This window comes from Equus asinus, chromosome X, assembly GCF_041296235.1.
Source record: "Equus asinus isolate D_3611 breed Donkey chromosome X, EquAss-T2T_v2, whole genome shotgun sequence".
Taxonomy (NCBI): Eukaryota; Metazoa; Chordata; class Mammalia; order Perissodactyla; family Equidae; genus Equus; species Equus asinus.
The window spans coordinates 43092678-43114163 of NC_091820.1; the positions used below are offsets into that span (position 1 = coordinate 43092678).

At 40.7% G+C, this 21486-nt stretch overlaps 1 protein-coding gene across 1 annotated transcript in view; it reads right to left on the reverse strand.

The window, feature by feature from the left end:
• LOC106838326 (amine oxidase [flavin-containing] A) overlaps positions 1–21486 on the reverse strand; it is a 61344-nt gene that overhangs the window by 14171 nt on the left and 25687 nt on the right. Inside the window, exons 4-9 of the mRNA XM_014852338.3 lie at positions 8781–8885; positions 7942–8033; positions 4246–4387; positions 1778–1927; positions 1374–1533; positions 360–456 (exon numbers count right to left, since the gene is read on the reverse strand). Of these exons, the coding sequence (XP_014707824.3) occupies positions 360–456; positions 1374–1533; positions 1778–1927; positions 4246–4387; positions 7942–8033; positions 8781–8885 (746 nt within the window). The remainder of the gene's footprint in view (positions 1–359; positions 457–1373; positions 1534–1777; positions 1928–4245; positions 4388–7941; positions 8034–8780; positions 8886–21486) is intronic.

Here is a 21486-nt window from a genome sequence, read left to right on the forward strand (position 1 = left end):
TTACAGGATAAAACAGTCAGTTCTCATTCCAGAACGGTTGTAGACATTCTGCCTCTAGGCAAGCTTGTCTACTATACTGCCTGTCTAGCTGCTTCTTTCACTCTGTCCTCAATATGTAAGTTTTATGGAGAAAAGAGATGTATGGGCACAAGTTCAAAATGGTGTCAATTTGAGTAAAGTTTCCCAGCGTTCTGGTACCACAAACAAAACATTACTCTAATATTTTAATATAGAGGAACATGATATATTTCTGTAGGGTTCATTGCTTGAGCTTGACTCCAAAACAACATGCTCTGCCAGCATCCACACCAATACACCCATACAATTTGGAAAATGCAGAACACCCAGCTCTAACTTACCCCATGATGGCAGGCAGCGACCCATCTGGCTTAGTGTCATCCAGGGTTATTGAAATTGGAGCTTCCTCATCTTCAATGATCATAGAGCCACAGTAATCTTAACCAGGAGAAGATCAATAAGAAATTGAGACTGACCTCATCAGAGATTTAGGGGGAATATATATATATATATATATATATATATATATATATATATATATATATATATATATATATATACATATAAAGTATTTTGCTAAGAAGAAGGCAAATCTTAACCTATTGGTCTTTATCCCAACCCTAGAACTATTTTCTATTAAATACGTACACTGACTATACAAGGATGTCTGTTCACCCAGACACATGGAAAATGACCCATCTCAATGACCTTTACATAAGAGTCATGTATGACCAGTGCATGGCTAAAATTGTAAGATGGCCTTGGAGTCCATGCAGAGAGAGAGGGATGTGTTAGAGGGAATCACCCCTATAAACCCATGGAAGAAGTGGCAGGAAGGAATTCTTTGAGTATGAGCAGAAGGCTTATCAACAATAGCCACCATATCTGCCCAGACCCTGCATCATTTAATCCTTACAACACCCTGACAGTAGGCCTCATTGTTACCATTAACACAGAGACTGATGCTGAGAGAGGTGAAGAGTCACACCTGAGGCCACACAGCTAGGAAGCGAGTGAAGCCCAGGAATGTGTGACTTCAAAGCAGAGCTATTTCCATGGTGCCCCTTTGTCTCACTCTGCTCATGAAGAGTAAGTGGTAGGACATAGGCCAGGAGCCAGGGCAATGGCGGCCCTGTAACTGGGGGGATCTCTTCTTCCCCTCTCACTGCTAGCAAGTGCTCTTGGGGTCATTTTGTGTCACCAGGGGCTATGAGGAGATGTAGAGACTAAAATTCCTGATCTTTTCTCTTCCAGCTTGAAAATACATCTCTTTTTCTGTTCAATGTCTAGTATGTTCCAAGAACAGTGTGGTCCCTTCATTTAGTACAATTTAAACATGAATAAATGCAGCATACCCTTCTTCTTCCAAAAGGCCTCCTTGTAATACATCATGCACTTAATGATAGCCCCCATTGGAAGACGCTGAATCAACTGATTTCTCTCTGATGGAAGCTCTGGTTTGAAGTGGATCTTGGCAGTCAAAGCCGGAGGGATGGCGCTAATTACGTATTTGCACTAAAACACACAGACACAAAATACCACCTCTAATGTGAGTCGCAGTCTTTGTAGAGGGCATGAAATATCATATTTATCATTTTGAATGACACTGAGCAGTAACAACATACAAAATGAGGCCACTGCAAGGCAACAAAACAGAACAAGGCAGGTCAGCCAAGGCTGATAATTTGGAAAACTGAGTTGGAAACATGCCAGCATTAATTATACCACTGCTTTGATTATATTGACTAAACTGAATTACCTCAAAATGTTCATGATTCAACGTCTCTACGATGATGTTGTCACCTGACTGGTCAACATAGGTGACAGGATGCTCTAGCTTCACTCTGTCCCCAAGCAGTTCCATTATCCGTTCACTCACTTGACCAGATCCACCTACAAACTTCCGTTCCTACAAGAGAAGGCAGGCAGGAAAGGAAACATTATAAAAGCTCAAGGAAGGAAAATCATATTTGCCAGTGATTAGAAAAACTCCAGAAAGTCACAGGCCCTACATCCACCCTCTGCACACTTAACTGTTGGAACTCATTAAGGACAGAGGCAAAGTCTACCAAGACACCTCAGTCATCACACTCTGCACAGCTTCTGGCAATGGAAAGCCAGTACTAGTTTATAAAATTGCAGAATCAGAAGAAATGTTCCCCTATACCAGGGACGCTTTAAGCGAATGCAAGTATCAGCAAGTCTGGGGGCTTCAAATGCCTAAGAGTGCAGTGCATGGAGGGAGCCCTGGGAAAGGGAGGGTGCTGTGCTTCTCCTGGAGGATGCAGTTTCTTTTTTAAAAATTAACTATCGTTTTTCCTGGTTTTATTGAGATGGGGATGCAGTTTCTAATTCCATCTGATTTCTCAAAGTCCCAGTCAAGGGTTGTCTAGGCAGATTAAGATGTTCTCTAAGAGGACAGGCTAAGGGTGGTCTTAGGGATCATCTGGTCATCACCAAATGATGTTCTAAGAATCTAAATCTCAGAGGTTGAGTAACTTTTTGCAAAAATGTCTGCAAGTGTCACTGTGGGGGCAGAAGTGTAAGGCTAAGAAGTCACTTGCCTATTCCTCCAGACAGTGTTAAATAATTCCCTTGAGGAGCCCTGTAAGACCATGAGTGCTCTGCTCCACTGTGGTCTGCCACACTCACCCATGGAAATGCTTCCAGCTTAATCTATGAAGGTTAAATCCTTAATACGATGCACTTTGCAAGAACCAGGGGAATATTTTTAGCCTGTTGTAGATGATTCTTTGAATGGTTAGAAATACATGTAGGTAGACTGAGGCACAGCCTAACACTTGACAATTAGGTACCTCAAACACGCTCCTCCAAAAACCCTGCATAGGCTATTGGTCTAGTGACACCACCAAAGTTTTTTATAAAAATATTCCCGTAGTAGTTCACACCTGAATTCATGATCTGTCCTTCCTCAAGAAACTGGGACCATTTAATTTATAATTTGACCTCTGTTTTCCAAGAGTTACTCTGAATTTTAGTATAGTGGAAAGACCATGAACTATTTCCATCTTGTTCTCTGTCCACTCCTTCATGTCTAGTATTTGCTGAACTAAATTATTAAAGGATAAATCTAGGTTCTTTATAAAAATATTGTGATAATTGTTTGAGATTCATAATCTGAACTGTGCTTTCCAAAAGGTCATGTAGAGTTTGGTTAGAAGTATCTTGCCTCCTCTGAATGAGGGCTATAAATATAAAATATGAGTCATGATACCTCAGAAAGTAAAAAATATAAGTTAAAAGGAGTAATGTGGGATTTCTAAGTGTAAAGATACTTAAAAAATGCAACTGTCCTGCATTTGCTAAAGCTACCGGTCAAATGGGTAGTAACTCTTGGGGCCACAAGAACAATTTAGGGACTTCCGGAGATCTCCTAAGGAGAGGAATAATTCACTTAGTGGAGAAAGACTCTACACTGTCCACTGTGGAGCAGGGCATAAGTTGGAAGTAAACTGCTCTGAATTAAATCTCATCCTGCCAAGGGATAAGATTCCTAGAAAAGAGATACCCATCTCTTTTTGAATAAGGGAGAGCCTTTACACAAAGAACCTCAGAGTCTTGAAAATCATGGAATTAGGATTCTGACCTCAAAACTGGTTCGCTGTATGTCCAGCCAATGAGCCAAATGAGTTCATTCATCAGTAATGAAAGTGGTATGGAATCAGGGCAAATGCTAGTGGGCAGTAAAAATTTAAAATAAAAAATGTAGAATTTACTATTGAAAGAGTGGCTATGAATCACTTGTGTGAATTAGAGGAAAGAGCAGTCACTTCCATTCTATAACAACGAACATAAAAGAATAACTTTCAGGCACAAAATGGGACAAAAAAGCCTCATGTCTGGAACAGAGACGACTTTAAGCACAATAATTTCAGAAGTACTAGAATTTTTTGAAAATTAGTTGATTTTACTAATTTAGCTCCTCTTACACAAGTAGCCTAATTTTATATACCTCCACAAGGAAGGAACTAAATTCTCAAGACTTAATTAATCAAAATGAAACATTCTTTAGCTGTGAACTTATTTTCAGGAATGAGAAGAGGAAATGAGAAATTTTGTTTTCAGAAAAGTTTTTTGAAATCATTTCAAAAGTTCATGTCTCAAATTCACTCATGTTTCAAAATACAAAATCAATTATTAAGACACCACACTGGGTGAGGGCAAAATCACAAATGAAGTTATAGTATGAGAATGAACACTCCATACCTGACCCCCGTTAGTAATCGAGAATATCCGAGTGGTGCCTCCGCACTGCTTCACATACCACAAGAACCACAGAGCAGACACCTGGTGGGGTTCTGATGTCACATTGATATTCACAAAGAGAGATGCAAACTGTCTAGCAGTCCTGGTCACAGAACAAGAGCGGAAGTCAGGAGTAAATACATACATCCATCACAGGATATCATGTATTTTGTTTTTGCTTTTTTTTGCTGAGGAAGATTTGCCCCGAGCTAACATCTGTTGCCAATCTTCCTCTTTTTGCTTGAGGAAGATTTGCCCTGGGCTAACATCTGTCCCAATCTTCCTCTTTTTTGTACGTGGATCACCACCACAGCATGGCTGCCAACGAGTGGTGTAGGTCCGCGTCCAAGAACTGAACCCGGGTTACCAAAGTGGAGCATGCTGAAGTTTTCTGGGCCCAATTTCTGAAGGAATGCAAATTTTAACTCCTGGGAACAGTAAACTTTTCCTTTGCTTTTAGGAAATTACAGCTTAGCTCCAAATATGCTATTTCCAGTGCAGTCTAAAGGGTCAATATGCTTGTCCAGGATCATTAAGCATATTTAGTCTCATTTATTTGAACAACCATCCCCTACTCTCCACCTCCACTGAACCCACCCTGGTCCAGTTTACCACTGTCCCTCACCAGGGTTACAAAAGTGGTGGCTCCTCCTGGTCATCCCTACCTGGTTATCCTACATCCCCTCTTGATCCTTCTCCACATTATAGCCAATGAAGTTTTCTAACAGTCCAAAACTCAAAAAACACTCTGTTTATAAGACTTCAACGGCCTTTATGGCCAAAGGCAAAAATCTTAAATATGGTCAATATACTTTGCACCATCTGCCTCTCAACCAGTTCTCCAAACCCCCATTACATCACTTTCTAACAGCATCTTTATGGTCCAGGCATACTGTCCATTCATTGCTAAAACATGTCAATTTCCTCATCTCAGGGCCTTCATAAAAGCTATGAGCTGTTCTGTCTCCCTGGAAAATAATATCCCCCACACCATCCAACCTTCATATCTCCCAACATTCATTGTGGCTCATTCCTAGAAGATACCATTTTTCACAGCATTCATCCTTCTGGTCTGCCTCTATGACTGTGGGTCATTCCTGGAAGATACTACCTCCCTATCCACCATCCATCCTTTCTGTTTGTCCCTACTAATTGTGAGTCATTCCTGAAAGACACTGTCCTTTCACACCACCACATCACCTTTCCTTCCTGTCACCCTCATCACCTAAGTCACTGTGGTTCTTACCTGAAGATCCCCCAAGGGGATACTCCCCTCCTGTCTTCCCCTACCCACTGTGGTTCATTCCTGGAAGATACCATCCTCCTATACAACGCATGCTTCCTGTCTCCCCCATCCACTGTGGTACATTCCTGGATCATACCATCCCCTCACACCATCCACTCTTCATGTCTCCCCCTATCCACTATGGCTTTTTCCTGGATGACACCATGCCACCACATCGTCCAACCTTCCCATCTCCCCCACAGTCACTGTAGCTCATCCTGAAGGATACCATCCCCTGTACTACCTATTCTTCTTGTTAACCACCCCCCCAAGTCATTGTGGTTTGTTCATGGAAGATACCATCCCCCCCCATATATCCTTCCTGTCTCCCCCTACCCACTGTGGCTCCTTCCTGGAAGATACCATCACACCACACCACCCATCTTTCCTGTCTCTCCCCATACACTGTGATTCATTCCTGGAAGATATCATTCCCTCACACCATTCACTCTTCCTGCCTCCTCCATCAACTTGCTCATTCCTGGAAGAATTCATGCCCCCACATCACTCATCTATCCTGTCTACACCCCATTCACTATGGCTCATTCTGGGAAAATACCTCATCCTCACATCATCTACTACTCTTCTTCCCCTTCACAGTCACAGTAGCACATTCCTGGAAGATACCATCCCTTCACACCATCTGTCCTTCCTCTTGCCCCCTCCCACTCAAGTCACTGTGGTTATTCCTTGAAGATACCATCCCCCCAAGGGGATACTTCCTTCCTGTCTCCCCCTACCCACTGTGGCTCTTTCCTGGAAGATACCATCCTTCCACACATCCCATCCTTCCTGTCTCCCCCATCCACTGTGGCTCATTTCTGGATGATACCATCCCCTCATACCATCCACTCTTCATCTCTCCCCCCATCCACCATGGCTCATTCCTCGAAAATATCATGCTACCACATTTTCCAACCTTCCTGTCTCCCTCATAGTCACTGTAGCTCAACCTGGAAGGTAATATCCCCTCACACCACCTATCCTTCCCGTCGACTCCTGCAAGTCATTGTGGTCCTTCCTGAAGATATCATGCTCTCACTATATCTACTCTAACTATAATGCCCATCAACTGGCACATTCCTGGAAGATACCATCCCCCACATTATGCATCTTTCCTGTCTCCCCCATCCACTGTAGCTCATTCCTGGAAGATATAATCTCCCCATGCCGTCTATCCTTCCTGTCTCCCTCCATCCACTATGCCTATTTCCTGGAAGATATCCTTAGACCACATCATCCATCCTTCCTGTCTCCCCCCATGCACTGTGGTTCATTCTTGGAAGATACTATACTACGAACCATCCATCTTTATTGTATCCCCCCATGCACTGTGTTTCATTCCTGGATGATACCATTCCCTCACAGCATTCACTCTTTCCGTCTCCCTCCATCCACTGTGGCTCATTCCTGGAAGATACCATGTTCCACATTATCCACCCTTCCTGTCTATTTTCCACAATCACTATAGCTCATCCTGGAAGATACCATCCCCTCATACCATCCATCCTTCCTGTCCTCCCTCATCTGCTATGGCTCATTCCTGGGATATACTATCCTCCACACCATCCACCCTTCCTGTCTCCCCCCACCCACTATGGCGCATTCTAGGAAGACACCATCCCCCTCCCCACTGTTCGCCCCTTCCTGTCTCCCCCATCCTCTGTGGCTCATTTTTAGTTGATGCACTAACTCGTTGGTTTATGTTTAAAGATTGCTTCATCAGGGAATCTCTTATACCCTCAGGTCAGGATTCCTGTTATAGTCACTTTCCTAGCATTATGTAATTATGTGTATAATGTCAGTCTCTCCTGCTAGAAGGATTTAAGCTTCATGAGAGTTCATGCCATGTCTAACAAGTTCACCACCATTCCTCAGTGCTTGGTACAGTGCCTTCATACTGCAACCCCAAAATGCTGACTGAATGATCTGTAAGTCATTCAGCTAATAACACAGATTCTCATTGAAAACATTATATACAGTTTATATTTTTTATTAATATAGACTAGCTTCTTTTCAGTTTCATATTTTTCTGTATCTATATAGAATTACTTTAATATTTTTTCAAACTGTTCCTGTACCTGACCTTTATATAATCTGAAAATACAATTCCTTGTTTTATTGCAAATTACACAACTCTTTCATTCAAGTTCTAATTTATTCATCTACTTTTCTTCTTATGTTTTAGATTCATTTTATGGTCAAACTTACTCTGAAGTGTCTAAAGTGCCCTCAAAGTTGCTACTAACCTAAAGGTCATTAGGTTTCCTCTTAACTTTTTTGCCTATAATTAAGAAAACACTGCAGTTTAAGATTGGATAGAAAGGATCAGAAGGGAAGATAAAAAGCAAATTTTAAATAGTCAAGATTACTTTGTCCAGCAGATTTTATCGATGAGATCTTTCATGGTCATCTTGTCCCATTCCTCAGCATGTGGGGCCTCCCACGGTGCATCAGCTGGAATCTGCAGAGAAAGAAGGGTCCACATTCAGGTGTGATGGTTACTGCCCACTGCCCTGCCAAGAGGCCCTCAGGAGAACCTCTGAAAACCAATCTCTCTGTCTATGTTGGAATGTGTGATTGGCATACAAATCTATGTATAGACGGTGGGGTTGGGATGGATAGCTCTTTGGATTCTATGCCCTAATACTGTTGCCAAAATAATAATGATAATAATAATTACATGTAAATGTATGTATAAATTAATATGTAATTATGATGATCATTATTATTATTGAAAGCTAACACCCATATTAAGTCCTCAACTTAAGTTTGAGAGAGTGATGTTACAGAGCCTGAGACTAAGTAATAAAACTTTGGGGGAACAAATCCTTCTCTCCTTTACTATCTAAAATGGCATCACATATAGATAAGACAACTATAAGTAGGATACCTGGAAAAATATGTTGCATAAATTCTCAGTGGCATAGAGTTGAACACACACAGGCATTAGTATCAGAGAGATGTTGGTTTGAATCCTGGTTCCCTTGTTGTGTGGTCTTGGGGAAATTACATAACCCATAACTCCTTGGCACTCATTTTCCTCATTTGTAAAGTGGAAATACTACCAACTTGGCAGAGTTGTTGGGTGCATTGGAAATGATATGTATCAATGTCCTGAGCAATGTTCTCTGTACTGTGGAAGGATATTAAACAGTTCCTATTGTTATTTCAGTAACAGGTCATCATGCAAGCTGACAACACACTTTACCTCCTTTCCCATGTTATCCATCGTCCGCCACAGATTGTTGTAATCCAGATACGCAATGGGATTCCATACTGGAGGAAAGGCTCCCCGAAATGGATAACTTTTCCCCTATAACAAAAGCAAAGGATAATACCTTAAATTAGGATGGCCTTCTAAAAATCCAAAAAACCAATCAACCTAAGAGCTATTTTCAAAGCAACAGGATCCTCTACTGTGTCAAAAGCAAAAGTAAATATATTTTACCTGTTCAGGCCTTAAATTTCAATTAGATTAGCAAAGTTTCCCTGGTGTTTTGTTAGTCGATTTTAATTTACAGGAAATTATTATTTGAACTTATTTCTCCTTATAGAGAATGAAGGAATAAACAAACAAACAAACAAATAAATAAATAAAAGTAGCTCGTCCTAGTATCTAATGCTGATGCCACAATATTCTCAACTCCTGAGTTTCTATCTAATCTCTTTGGAAGGATGGTCCCACTCAGATGAGAGCAGGATGATGACATGGAGGACTGTCCTTGGACCACATAGCGGACTGGAATAACAAAGCAGAATATCTCAGACTGTGTTTGAAGGTTCACACAGGCTAAATTAAGACTGGATAGACTACAGACCATGCCTGAAGTCAAGAATCAAAGCATTAGAACTGTGGAATAATGGGCATTTGCCATTTTTGGTTGTCCAGCATCCATTCCCCTTTCCTGGTAGTACCCTGGTTTTTTTCTTGGGAAACTGCCTCTCCTCTCCTGTGGATAGATGTGTAGGGAGGATGGTCCTGGGTACCATCTCCCATGACAGTAGGCGATGGTCTAGATCCTTTCTTCCCAACTTCTGGCTCCTGGTGCAGCCAGGCTGTGAGCCTGTGATCTGAGCTTGGCAAATCACCCACTCTCAGAGGACTCTCACCCTGTAATGGGTCACTCAAGAACAGAAAAAAATTGACTCTGGGTTCTCCTTCCTTATAGCAGCATGTTGAGCAGATGCTTCCTGCTGTAAAGACCACGGCTGTAGTTCCTGTCCCTAACCTGCCAGAGTTCCCCTGGTCTCTGCCCATTCTTGAGTGTGGCCCTCCAGTCTCCTATTGATTCTGTCGGTCCTCTGATATCCTTTCAGTAAATTCCCTCTTGTTAGCTCCAGTTGGTTTCTATTGCCTGTACCAAGACCTCTAACACAAAGACAGCTAATAGCCACCATTTACCTCATTTCAGTTATGTGACAGGCACTATGCTGTGTAAATGCAGGGCAGCAGGGAGAATGAAGGAAAAGAGACCAGGTCTAAGTAGTTCCTATGGCCTTATTTCCTAATTTATCTTCTTTTCCTTTAAAAATAAAACATCCTATAAATCTTCATAAGGTCAAAATATTGTTTACTAATACAATTTTGTATGAGCTTTTAATTTTTTATCAAATAAAAATATATTCAATATTTGTAGAAAGCTTACTGTATGTACTGCACAATATTAAGAGATGTCTTGGATTTAAAGAAAGGGCTAAAACAGAACTCCTGTCCACCAAGGCAGGGACACAAGACATAACAGCATTTGCATTAATGTGCGTGCACACACACACGTACACACACACACACACTCCAACTAAGTAAGACTATGTGGCAGCAATTAAGTGACAAAGAAGTAATTTTCCCTTCCATAGCAGCAAATTCAAATGACCTTGGCAAATTATGGGATCTGATTTCTTATCTGAAAATGCTATGCTGTAATGCTGCAATACAACTTTCCGGGACTCCAAATCCTTTATCATCATCACCACCACCACTATCACCACCATTATTACTAACATTTATTGAGCTCTTTCTCTATGTCTAGCACTGGCTTAAGCTCTTCATATGCATTATCTTATGTAATACTCATCCCAACCCTGTGGATGCAAGCACTATTGCTATCTCTATTTTACAAATGAGGAAACTAAAGCCCAGGGCCATTAGCTAGAAAATAGTAGAAGGGAAATTTCCTGCTCCCAAAGCCTTTGTTCATAAACATTAAGCTTTCCAGCCTCCTATAGAGTTGATGGAATGTTGAGATAGGTTTGTTCTAGAGACATCTTAAACTTCCCAACTAAGAGAAAGAAAACATTAAAATGTGAATCTTATACATCTTCCACACATGTCTTTTATGTTTCTAAGGAGTAAAAATGGAGACTAAGAAGCTCTGGGGTATAAGATGACTGCTGAGGAAACAGGGGCAACTTTCGAAAATGCTGAAGTGTATTCTGAGACAAATAGGCAGAGATATTTTACCCAAAACACAAAAATAGCTAGAGAGAAGAGAGAGACCATGGTTAAGTAATAGCTCATGGGCAGCCTTCAGAACAACTGGTTCTTGTTATAATTCTTCTCTTAATCGAAATCAGGAAAAATCTACATTTTCCTCTATAAAATGTGTTTATACTCAAGGAATAGTCTCACACAAACTGATCTTTGCTCTGAAAAAAATTATTAAAAAAACTTAAACATGCTGAATTGTCTAAGGACATCAAGAAAAATATTCTAAATATAATTCAACAAACTATGTCCCACATTCCTAACGTTCTTTGCAGGATGATGCCAACCAAAGTATGATCTCGTACATGGTCCTAAGAGACTCCCTGATCTGAGCCTTGATAAACAAACAGAGATGGAAGGAGAAGTGAAGAGTTCAGGGAGAGAGAAGACCCTAGCCTGGCAATCTTTTTAGGAATGGAAGCCATGGAATATTCTAAAAGAAGATCACAGAGGCCCACCATGACAGTAATTTTTATCCTGTTGACAGAGGCACCAAGTTGATAAAGGAATTTCATTAATTAGTTTCGCTCTTAGCAGTTTCTGGCTTCTCTGCTCTTATTCCACAGAAAACCTAAAGAAATGAATATACCTGTATGTGGAAACAGGCACTTCCGTGTCACCTATTCCTTTCTCACAAGCCTCTGGAAGGCTTATTTCCTCCATGGCCCGCTTCTAAACTAGACAACTCGAGACTGCCTTTTGCATGGATGAATCCCTAAAGCTGTGCAGTGGGAAGGCCTGGAGGGGTCTCTTGGCTGAGTGAGAACTCCCTTCGATCCAGACCTTCTCAGTCTCTTAAATGGGATTTTATAGTTTTCTCACAAAGGTGTCGGTAGTTTCTCAATCCTAAACCACTTCTCAACAAGAAATGCCTTTACGACCTAAGAGTGGGAGGCAGAATCTCTGGGAATACTTCCAAATGGCTACTGCACTTTAAAAATAAAAGGAACAAAAATCTTGAGTAAAGGTCAAGTTCACTTTGTGCCTATACTCTGAAACCTTCCTATCCTTCCAAAGTGGCCTTTAATCTCTAAAGGAAAGCGTCTTTGACACAGCAGAAATTGTTGATGTCAAGTAGAACACAATGTCCCTGGAACTTTGCCCCAAATACTTAAGTCCCTTTGTGAAATCACATTCTCAACCTACCAACATTCATAATAATGGGAGACTATTGCCAGGAGATGACAGTTTATGGCTCCCACATCGTTCTTTATTGTTGGTCCTATAAGATAAGCCAAGTTTATAGTAAGCAAGTATCATTTGCTGATTGGCATGTTGGTGAGTTTTATCTCTCTGTACTTTTACATTTTAGTTAAACAAAAAGAACCGAGTGCTATTAAAGAGTATCACAGGCCACTGAGGAAAGCTGCCAAAGAGTTTCCTTTAATCATCTTGAAAATAAACAGATATGTTCTGGATTGGTTTAGAAAGACGTTTGTCCAACCCATGTGAATTCCTTGGCACCCTTCTAGTCCCACTGTTTTCTGACAAGCTGGTAAGAGAAATCTTTTGGTGGTTCCTTTCTATAGTCTACAATAATGCTTTAAATAAAGAAATCATCTAAAAAGTGATCCATTAAATAGAATGTCAGTATTGTGTTGTATTAGTAGCTTAAAAAGTTACTTTCTTCCTCTTTCCAAATGGAGGTATCCAAGTTCTCCTCAAACATATACAGTTCTACTCTACCTAGAAAAAGCCTTCACACTTGACATGGAAACATCTATCCCATCGTATTGTGCTGGGTCTCTCAAGTCTCCCTTCACCTAATTCCCATTCTTCATGGGAGATCCTCCCTTCTCCCATCTACTGACCACCCCCAAAGTCTGACCCTCACACAAACATCTTCATATTCGGGGCCATTTTGACAGGTTCATCCACACACTTTTCCCTCAGAGTTCTCTGTCACTAGTTTTCTAATCTTGTTCTTTCCAAACCCCTGCCTGTATAACCAGTCTGTTAGTCACTGCCCACATATCAGTATAGATCCAAACCTCCGGCTGTGGTGGATATTGTTGATTCCCTACTCCACATCCTATCTCTGAGTTCTGGCAGAGGACTGGAGCCGTGGTAGAAAATTCCTAGACCTTTGCTACCTGTGCACTCTAAGTGACTAAAACTTAGTCTTTCTCCTTTTCTGCCTGAGGACTTTCTTCTGGGCCACCAGGAGTTTGTTCAGCCTGAGGGCAGGATAGCATACAAGTAGTAGGAATTTGACATCCACAAGGGCAACTCCAGCTAGTGAGGGACATGGATAAATTATCTCAGCTTCCTTGTTCTTGGTGGGGCAATTCTGCGACAAATTCCACACAGTTCCTCAGGGGAACCTAGGGGAAATTGAGCCTCAGTTGCCCACAGCTCTAACAACTCATTTATACAACCTTTATGGGCACGTATCCCTTTCCCTGGAGGTAGTTATTTGGGAAGTGACTCCAGGTCTACTTTGGGGGCACAATCAATGTTCTCAAGCCTGTTATGGGGACAAAACAAACTAAGACAACAATCAATCTTTCCTTATGCACGGGACAGACAGCCAGATGTGCTGCCTGACTTCTCCCTTTGGGAGGATATCCCTTCATCATTGTCTTTAGGGCCCACCCTTGAGTGGTACTGAAATGCAGTAGCCATCCACTTCCAGTTGACAACTGCAGAAGGTACAGATCCTTCTGTAAACCAGGCTTGTGTTTTTAGCCTCTCCCATCAGCTACTTGTAGGATACTATGCATGAGGTTGTATGTATGGTTGAGGGAAAGGAACCAAAGCAATAGAAGCAGGTATCTTGGGAGCCTAAACTACCCCTTGCTCGTGCAGTCTACTTGTACCAGCTGGACCTTCTCAGGCCTGGGCTAATCAATTTTATAATGATATGTATGTCTAGTTCTGTAGTTCAGTGGAGCAGATATTACCTCCGTTCATGATGCACAGTTTGAATCTATGATCACTTGGTATCCCATGGTCAGTTATTCAGTCCCTACCAGGACCTAGCTACAAGTCAGGAACCGCTTTGCAAATGAAGAGTAGCTGTCAGCAGAAAAGGGTATTCATGGCCTCACTCAAATCCTAAGTGGTTTTTGCTCCAATATTCCTACTGAAGGCTACCAAAAGCTGCAGACACTATCTCTGCCTGCCATGATATTTCCAATATCATTGGTTCTGCTGGGTCTTAAGGCATTGGAGCCTGGACCTGCTGTAGAGTCCCTCCTTACTTTAAGCCTCATTCAAAAGTCATAGCTTTATGAGTTAATGGGCAAATACATTAGAGCAGCATGCCTTGGTGTGGTCATTTTGCTTCTAAAATCCAGAGATCAACCATGCCATGTGACTCTGGCAGCTGGCCTTGTACTTTGGGCCAGGTCCTGCACTTCTCCATCTAACTTATGTTGAGATCTAATTCTCATGGGTCTGAAGATTGTGAGGAATGGTACAAGTAGATGCTGAGGGTGAATCTGTCTCAGCTTGAGAGGCAATTGCGCCTGGTACAGACAATGAAAGGCTTGTATGCGAGGAAAGGCTGGTTTTCTCATCTAGAGAGGGGATTTCTGGGATCAAAGTTCTCAGCTTTGTTTGTATCTACCCAAGTATCCTAAATCCCAGTCTCAAGTTCCCATTCCTTCCCTACCAGTGTCCCTGATTTAGCAGTGTCCCTAGCAGGGTGGGGCATTTAATTGGTGTTCCAACTCTGCAAACTTTACGCTCAGGGCTTGGACTTGGATTCTCAGTCATTTCTATGCCTTGACTCATTCAAGCTGCCTTGGAGACACTCTGATTTTCCAAGCCTGTTCTCAATCGGACATTCACAATTTTCAGTTTCTCCTTTTCTCTGTTTATGCTCCTTAGGACCATCAGTAGGTGTCAACTGATTCTATAATCTTTATGGTCACTATTCTTGCCATAGCAACCAAATGCCAAAGCTCCTTGATTACCCAATGCTTTGTTCCCCCTCTATCCTTCATCCTACACCACCAACAATAATTTAAGATATTATACAGCAACCACATACCATGGCTTGCCCATGCCCCATTTCCTCCTGGAGAAGAAGTTGTCCATGTATTCCTGTTAGGATGTGCTTCTTGGCCTGGAGCTTGTAGGCACCAGCGAATACTGATTTGGGAGAGACATGGTCCCAAAGATCCCACCTGGCTGCCTAGGTTGGAAACCACTTCTGCTTCCTCTGATAAACTAGAGCATTTTATTTGTTGCCCATGGCACCTTGCTATTTTCTACACTGTATTAGACTGATTTATGTACATGTCTTACTTTCCCGACTAGTCTCAACACACCTGAGAAGAAGGACCATGCCTCACTTGTGTTTATATCTCCTACATTGCCTTGTAAATACCAAGGTCCCAAGAAATGCTCATTAAATGAAGGAATAAAAGGGGAATGGAATTCTTGCTTTTAGTCTATCTACTATCACATCTAGCTCCCCTAGGCCTCAGAAAGGGTCCAGTCTCTTTCTATGTAAATGACTCCCTCTTTTTCCACCTCAGATAAAACTTTCTAATGAATGCCAATTTAGCACTGATTTTTAATTATCAATTACACATATGTATACCTTTTCTAAAATAGCAATAATCAATATCACCATCAAATTTACTAGAACTCCCTATGTGTAAAGTGTTGAAGAGAAGAGAAAAATATGGAAGGCTCAGACCCTTAGGGAACCTAAATCTCTAAAACACATCCTATGTTAGCATTTCTCACTTTGATCTTTATGGATGCGATATGAAAACGAGTTCCACGGTCATAAATCTTGGAAATCCTGACTTATAGTTAAACAGCTTTATTTTTTCTTAACTGCCAGCCCTCATAGGACTTCTAATTTGCTAATGGACATCGTGGCTCTTAAAGATAGGGATAGAATATGGAGCACTTCCAAAATTTATCTGACCAACAAACTCTGTCTTTTGCAAAGCACTTTTGGGATTAATGTTGCTTTGAAAATATGCCCTTAGGCATGTCTTCTTATTCTGGCTGCCACTGGCACGGGCCTGAGTAAACATGGGAAAATGTGGGCTAGAAAGAAGAGGTGTGATAAGTAGAAGATTTATTTTCCAAATGCTACAAATGGGAATATATTCTCATTTATACCTCTCCTGGACAAGAGGGTACATCATTCCACAACGCCGAGTTGAATAGGAGAAATAAAATGAAATCACTTATACGTCTAGCTCAAACTGCAAATGTTCTGTGCCGAGTCTTGGACCTGGGCCCCTGCCACTTAAAACCGGGCAGTACAGAGCGAAAGTACGTCAGAGCAGGTCAGGAGGGTCAAGGGCAAACAGAGCTTCTTGCCAGAGAAGCCTTGTGTATCCCAGTGACTAGGCAGATGCAGCCCTGCCCCTCCGCTGGATGGTAATGGATGGAGATACCTCAGTAATGGCTCCTGCGATCATGCCATCATGATGAGGGACATGATCAGGGCTTACAGTAGGAGGGAGGTGCACCAGGAGCCATCAGATTCTTAGCACGATCTTCCCAACATCTGAAGATCAGAAAAGTATTTAAAAATAATTTACAGACTGGGAAAAGTCAAAGATACTCAGGATTTCTTTGGTAGGTGCCCAAATAATTATGTAGATTAGCGACTGCACCCAGGGACTATTTTTATCACCCACGGCTGGTCAGCAAGTGTGAGCCAACAGTAATTTCTTTGCATTGTCTCTGAAGCCTGATGTTTTTTCAGAGACATTTATCTGCTGGCTATGGCTGTAGAAACTAGGCCACAAAATTAAATCTCAGCCTGAGGTTCATTGTGTATCATTTGAGTCTGACAAATTACATGAGAGCTATGGAAATGAAAAGAAAAGGGCTAGTAGAGCTCAGTAATTTTTCTCTTTGTTTGAAAAGCCTGACATGAAAAGGACTCAGTTCCACAGCTTTCAGGATCAAAGTGTTCATTACGTGTAACTATAATTCACACTCAAATTTTCTGTGATTCCACTTAGAATTTTCTCCTTCTAGTTGCGTTAAACCCAAACACAAAGCAAAAATTAAAATGAAGTGCTATGAAAACAGTACTAGACTGTTCAAATATAAGGTATCAGCATTATTGTCATTATTTGTCTCTGTTCAGTTTCAAGTTCTGTGTTTGCTAAGGTTAGTTATCAAGTAGGCTTTCTGTCTGTCTACCTGTCTGTGTGTTTCTCTCTCTCTCATTCACTTCTGCAGGACCTTGAACCAAATACTTGCATTCTTACAACTTTTTCCTGTCTCTCAAGTAAGGATAACTGTCACTTACTAAAACTCTGAGGTCCACTAGGTTTTCAAAAGGTATTCATTGAGTTTGACACAGAAGTGAAAAAGCTTGGAGTTCACACCTGAGACAGAGGGCTATACAGCAGCATCGATCCTGTTAAGTGGCAGGACAGGGCAATGACAGAAAAGACTTTCTGGCTGGGTCTGCATGTACTCATAGGACACTGGAGCTTCCCTTTTTCAGGAAGTGCCCAGAATGGACCAGGTACAGGATTCATAGGACATTAGAGGGTTTTTAAAGTTTCAACTGTTAGAAGGCTACTCTGCAAAAGTCTGAAAATTCAGGACCAATGATTAAGCCTTTTGGTTGGGGTAGTGGGTGCATGCTCTGAGGTGGTCGGGGCTGCAGAAGGGGAAAATAGGCAGGAAGTAGAAAGCAAGAAAGGAGGAGGAAGAAGGAGATTTTAGCCTCAAACTGGCACCTACTTTCTAACCTGAAAGGTCAGAACCTCTAGGAATTGGGTTATCACGGCGATTAGAGCAATTTCTCTTGAGGAAGCTGCTTATGTAATGTTTCATTCTATTCACAAGGTTCTTTTTTGCCATTAACCAAAATGCCAAGGCCCTACTTGAGGAGATGATTGCAAAGTTCCACTGCCTTCATGAGAAAAATCTTTTGTGTCTGAACTAACCTCCTTTCTATGCTGCCAGTGAAGGCCAGTCCAAGGCGGGAGGGCCATTCTAGATTACTTCTCAATGAATGGTTAGAAATCAATTTCTGTAGTAAATTACTCCCTATTAAAAATGAATGAAAGGAAGAGGAAAAGAGTTCTGGGGAGGGATAATGGTAACACAACAATGTGAATGTACTTAATGTCACTAAATTGTACACCTAAATATGGTTGCAATGGTAAATATTATATTATGTTTATATTTTACCACAATTTAAAAAAAAATTTAAAAACAGAAAGAAAAAATGTAGTAATTAACCTGACTTTGCTATTTATTGGGCTGTCACTTCAACTGAGTAGAAACTTCATTCTCTAGAAACTAAATCTGAGATTTATCCCCGAAAGTTTATAGAAAGAAAGGAGTCTTTGAGAGAAAAAAGCTAATGCTTATCTAGCTTTCTAAACAGTACAAGGCTTTAAGAGTAATTTCTGTCATTAAGCTTTCCTGTGACCCACAAGAAGTAAATGAAGTCTTTTAAAAATGGAGGAGAAAAAAGAATGGAAGTTACTAAAAATTATTTCTTACAAGCTATGTCCATATATCTTTATACTGAATACTTGACAAATTAAAAATATGTAAACATTTTTAGTCTCTCTGTTTTTAAAAACTTACATATAATTGTAATTTAGAGAAGAAAACAAATAATTTCTCTTGCATTACCTCATTTCTACAATCAAAACAGAATTTCTTATCAGGAGCACAGGCCCATTACCACTTGCCTGTCCTCACCTAATTGTCTTTTTTTCATCTTCCACCCTGACTTATACAAATTACTTTACATTTTCTTTATTTTTCTTTTTAAAACCAGGCAGGATATAATGGCATAAAATAAAATACTCTTACCTAGATCATACTTTGACTAATAAGCTTACATAAATCATTTAACAAAAAGAATATATAGCTAACAATTCCAACCATGCCCTAGACCTCTAGACTTAGTATTTTAACACAATAACAGAATCCATCTGTAGTCTTCAGCCTGCAGAGCCTAACTGGGCTGCCCTGGGGGTTGCTCAGGAGTCAGATACTCACTGAAGGCCAAATGGGCTACAGATCTATGGCCTAAAGTACAAGAGAAGAGAAGAAGCCACCCTAGTGAATGTAACCAGATGTGGTTCCCAGGAAGACCCACTCCCCCGAGTCCCTGGGTCCAGAGGAGCTCCTACTGCTAAAGTGGCAGTCTTAGGACTCCAGAGCCTGTTGGCGTAAGGTGATTTTTGTCTTTTCTTAGAGCAGTTTATTAAAGGGGTTCATAAGATGACTTCCTGCCCATGGAATAAGGAACAATGTGATGTAACCCACAGAATCCTGGGCTCAGGGGCTGGAAAGCCTCACTTTGGCTCCTAAACTCTCTGAGCCTCAGCTTTTTCATCTGTAAGATGTGGGGAAATAATTCTTATTACCTCATTGGGTCACTGGGAAGCTCAAACGAGGTAACACATGTATAGGCACATTACAGATGGAAGGCAATGCCAATGCATGGAGTCAGGAGGATGAATCTAGGTGATTAAAAGAAAGGAAGCAAAGACACCACAAGCAACATCCCTACAAGAGCTTAACACCTTTAGCTTCTTGAGTTTCCTACTGAGAGGGGTTGAAAGTGAAAGTATAACTTTCTTTGAAGACAAAAGAGAAGACTTCTGTGAGTTGGTATGGAAAGGGGTTAAAAGCAGCTTAAAAATATATGTCCCTAATCCACACCAAACACCCTATTATATGCAAGGGGCCAAAGACACAGTTATACTTGGCAAGAATTAAGACAAACTGACAAAAAGTACATCCTCTGCTTTCAACATGGCCTACTGGCTAAAACAAAGTTCACCTCTTAGCAACGACAAAAAAATTTACTTAGTATTCCAGAACATGCACAGTCTGAAAAGCCTTTGATTTCAGTTGTTGGCATAGAAACCTGGAGTAAATGGCTGTGGGAAGAACAGAACCAATTCTAGGAAAAATTGCTTGCTGAGCTGTTACTATCAGGAAAGTCTATGTCGTTTTAAATAAATCTTATCACACCATTCTCTAAAAACAAATGTGTGGTATACATTTATAGTTTCTATTTTTATTGAGAGGACATGAAAAGCAGGGAGAAAGCGAGAATGAGTGAATATGGCAATTTCTCCTTCAAAGCAGCTCCTGCAAGATGCCTTGCTCCATCTCTGGCAGTGTTCTCCCTCTCCACGCCCTACCTGCATTATTATGATCTGGAAGAACCCATGGAAAGCAAAAAAAAAAAAAAAAAGGAATCAAGCATTTTTTCCTCCCTCTCCAAAAACTGGCACGGCAAAATTTAACAAAAAAGTCTCCAAAACTCAATGATACTCATTCATAAAACAATCATAATGGTGGTGTATCTTATTTGCTAATGCAAGTAATTAATCCATTAATCCAAGAGGCATTCAAGTCCACCTGCTTTCCTTACACCATCCAAAGCAGAAGAATTGATAAAGAGAACATTTTAAACACATCTAGCTGATGCCACTTCAAATCTACCTTTTTGGTTAAAGACAATATGATTAAGTTATATTAATTTCACAAATCAGATACAATCTCCCAAATAAAGCCATCAAATTCACAATATTCATAAAACACATTCACTGTAGAAACCAGTCAAGAACCTATTATACAAGAATCAGGATCTACTAAACCAGAATTAGAGTAGGGTTCTATTCACAAGATCCATGAAGGATACAGGCAGAAATGTTAGTGAATAGTATTTATTTATTGTTATTGTTTACTTGTCTCCTCCCTATAGATGGCAAGCTCCATGTGAGTAAAAACTTTGATCATATGCCCACAGCGCTATTTTCAGCCTAGAAAAAGATCTGGTACAGAGTAGATTGCCCAGTAACTATTTATTAAACTGATGGAATGAATTTAGCATAATGATGTAAAACATCTATGAATGAAGTAGATAGACATAGTCTCTTGGGGAAGGGACAGGGTAGATAATACCAGTAAATGTCTATTCTCACGGTTCAGCTCAGAGACCCAGGCTTGGAACACCACATTGTCACGTCAAAACTTGCGCTGTAGACACAGTCCAGCAGAGGTCAAGAATAGTTCTTTGGTGAATACTAAAAACCATCCTAGAGTAGGTTGAAACTGGATGCCCTACAGTCTGCTAACAGAAGAAACAAATTGGAGCATTCTTTAAGGCTGCAACTTGGGAAAATTTAAGAGCTGAATCAATCTTGACCATAAAGAATATGGCTTGGTTTAACTAGATAGCAGCAATCTTCTAGTGATTCACTCACTTCAGTGATATTTACCAAAAAGAATGCACTGTATTAGAATTACAGAAGCTGGGGTTGTCATGAGAGCTGATGCAGAGAGTATCACAAAGACAATTTGCATTATTAACCCAATATACTATTGTGCTGCGGAAAAGTCCATTTTTTTTTCCCTAGAAATGGCCAGAATAGTGAGTTGAGATATTTTTAGATAAGTGGAATTACTTTTTGCTATACAGTTTATTAACAATCTTACTTGGAATAGTTAACTG